At 27.2% G+C, this 2,994-nt stretch overlaps 1 protein-coding gene across 1 annotated transcript in view; it reads left to right on the top strand.

Moving 5' to 3' along the window:
* Positions 1-996, top strand: part of LOC108731462 (girdin) — an 18,978-nt gene extending 17,982 nt beyond the window's left edge. Inside the window, exons 16-17 of the mRNA XM_018461812.1 lie at positions 10-261; positions 439-996. Of these exons, the coding sequence (XP_018317314.1) occupies positions 10-261; positions 439-608 (422 nt within the window). The 3' untranslated portion in view covers positions 609-996. The remainder of the gene's footprint in view (positions 1-9; positions 262-438) is intronic.
* Positions 997-2,994: the final 1,998 nt, after the last annotated feature.

Raw genomic sequence — 2,994 nt, 5'->3', positions numbered from 1 at the left:
ACTTTGCAGAGACTCTTAGGAAATATCCACCAGTAATGTTTCTAATGAGGCAACCTATAAAAAATTATACTTTCGAGGGGACTAAGATTACTCTACGAAAAGGGCAAGATGTGATTATACCCATTTATGCTATTCAAAATGATCCGAATATTTATCCAGATCCAGAAGTTTTTGATCCTGAACGATTTAGTGCGGAAAATATAAAACAGAGAAATTCTATGTATTATCTGCCTTTCGGAGATGGTCCAAGAAACTGTATTGGTAATTTTAAAAACTTACAGATATTGTGTTACAACAATATCACAATGTTTGCGCAATTAATTTTTTTTTACGTTTAACGTTCTGCATACACTCATACATACATATTCATGCATACACAGATAGGACATATAGACATACTTGACTGGAGAAATATCGAAACGTGATATTATTTTTTAGGTTCAAGATTTGCCATTAATCAGACCAAGATTGGTTTAATTAAAGTGCTGATGAATTATAAAATAGATGTTTGCGAAATGACTCAGATTCCACTTATTCATGCTCCGTGGTCCAATTTCATGTTCCAAACAACTCATGGTATATATGTAAAATTAATCAAACTCGTCTAACACATAATTTGTAAGTATTGTATGCTACATATATATCTGTACACTTACAAGTTAATCAAACAATCCAAAATAACATTATGTCAGTATTCCATTGTAACGCTTATATAATATTCGCAGTACATGTTCACGTTGCACATTAATGTAGGTTAACTTTAATCGCGGTACAATTTACTTTCATCTTTTTCTAATTTTTAGCACTAGAAAAAGATGAAAAATAAGTTGAACCGAGATTAAAGTTAACCTATATTGATAGAAACGGACATAAATTAATGAGATAACATTTATTGAGATAGAAGAAAAATTAAATGTATAACATTTTTTGAAATGTTTGAATAATTAAATTGTAAGTATTTATAGATAAGACATCAATGACGCCAATTGCAACACATCCAGATGATTAAAAAAATTCGATTTCCTTTTTACTATGAGTATTTAATCATTAATACGGATATTTTATTGTGTAATATTATTCTCATAATTCCATATTAATTTTATACATTAATTATGATTGCAAAAGTAAAATAGCCAATGTATTAATTTGATATATATGTAATATTACGCAATTATGTTAAGAATCATTACATTCTAATAAATATCGATATGGATAATATTAACACTAACATGATGAGAATTATTATATAGACATCGCATGGTATTAATATTAATTGACTAATCTTCGTTGAACTTATATTTGTTTCTTATTACAACCACCAAATATGAAATGAAATTGTATTAGATAAATAATGAGCAACTCAGAGCATAACGCTACATAATATTAATAATAATGCTAAGAAGAATCATATTATTATTGACAGTTCAATAATAATCCAATTTAAATACGTTGACATGCATTTCAATAATATTCCTCATGTTATGCATCATAAATAATATCATGTTCGCAGTAATGCTTATTTTGAAATAATACTATACATATGATGCTACAAACAGGTTGCGTTTCATTACGCACTGCGAATATACTGAAAATCTATAGTTCACGTTACGTATAACTATAGATTTTCAATACTTGCAGTGATTAAGAATTATAGATGGCGCAGTTTTGACACACTTGAAGTATGCAAATTGTTGCATATGTATACGTATAAACGTATATAAAAATTATAATATTAACCCTCCAGTACCATTTTGTGCCTTTTAAGGCACAATCGAAATCATGTTTTCTCAAAATTCTTATTAAGATTTCATCAATAAAAAATAAATAAAATACAGTCTAGTTTTTATTATAGTAAAAATTTATTATTAAAGGTTCCACAAATGTGCAAGAATCTTTTCAGATTTTTATGTCCGGAACCATAAAAAATACATGCTGTTTCCCTCAATGGCCTAGAGTGTAAATTATGATTGAAAATTTTGGGGTGGTGCTGGAGGGTTAACCCTCATCTTTAGTCTGATGTAACTTTAAAGTTATATATTAATATATCGAGATATTGTTGATTTAAGTTGAATGAAAGGGAATAATTGACCATGATTGATCGACAATTCTTACAGATTATGGTATAAATTAACAGATTACTGCTAGTATAATATAGTAAATGATTCTTTAATGCTTTTGCAAAAAAATATTATTGAAACTACTGAATCCATTGTCAATCTGTATTTAGAGTCAATCTGTATTTATATTTTTGTTGTGATTCTATGTTACATAAATTTTTTTATGACCACAAAAAAAAAATTCGAATCATAGAGAATTAATAAAAATGTATGTAAAATCAATAGTATTATAAAATATATTTGGATTCTTAAATTTAACCTATCTTTGAATTTGAAAAGTTAATTATGCATAAAATATTTTCTTCTTAATTAGTCGCATTTAGCTGCTTTTTCATATAATATTTATATTGTTATTACTGCTTACTTTTTAACTGTATGGTAAATTAATTTTACAAAAAAAGTCTTAAATAATTATAAAGTGAATTGCGACAGTAAAATGTTGTAAACATTGAGTATTGAAACATTAGGTACACACAGTTTCTGCTATTACATTACACAAACTAAACCCGGATTACAATTTTTGAAATGAGGATTGCGCTCTCGCAAACAAACGGAAAAGTAGAACAAGTTCCTGGAACGTAGTTTCCTAATATAAAAGCACATCAATTTTTGCTTATTACAAAAATATTTATGTAAATGTATATATGTGTGTGCGCGCGTGTGTATGCACACTGATTATTATATATGATTATACAGGGTGTTTCCAAATTAAATGGCAAAACTTCGGGAGCGTGTAGAGGAGTAAAAAACTAAGAAAAAAAGTCCTATAGACATATGCTCCTTTTTGCTTTGTTTCGCAGGAAATCACGAAAAAAGAAAAAAATATATTTAATTTATTATTTTAATTATTTTATTTATAAACTTTTTAATGAAGATT

Source organism: Mycetomoellerius zeteki, unplaced genomic scaffold (genome assembly GCF_001594055.1).
Source record: "Mycetomoellerius zeteki isolate Tzet28-1 unplaced genomic scaffold, Tzet1.0 scaffold128, whole genome shotgun sequence".
NCBI classification, from domain to species: Eukaryota; Metazoa; Arthropoda; class Insecta; order Hymenoptera; family Formicidae; genus Mycetomoellerius; species Mycetomoellerius zeteki.
The sequence above is the reverse complement of the archived record's forward strand: the minus strand, read 5'-3'. Positions and strand labels throughout refer to the sequence as shown.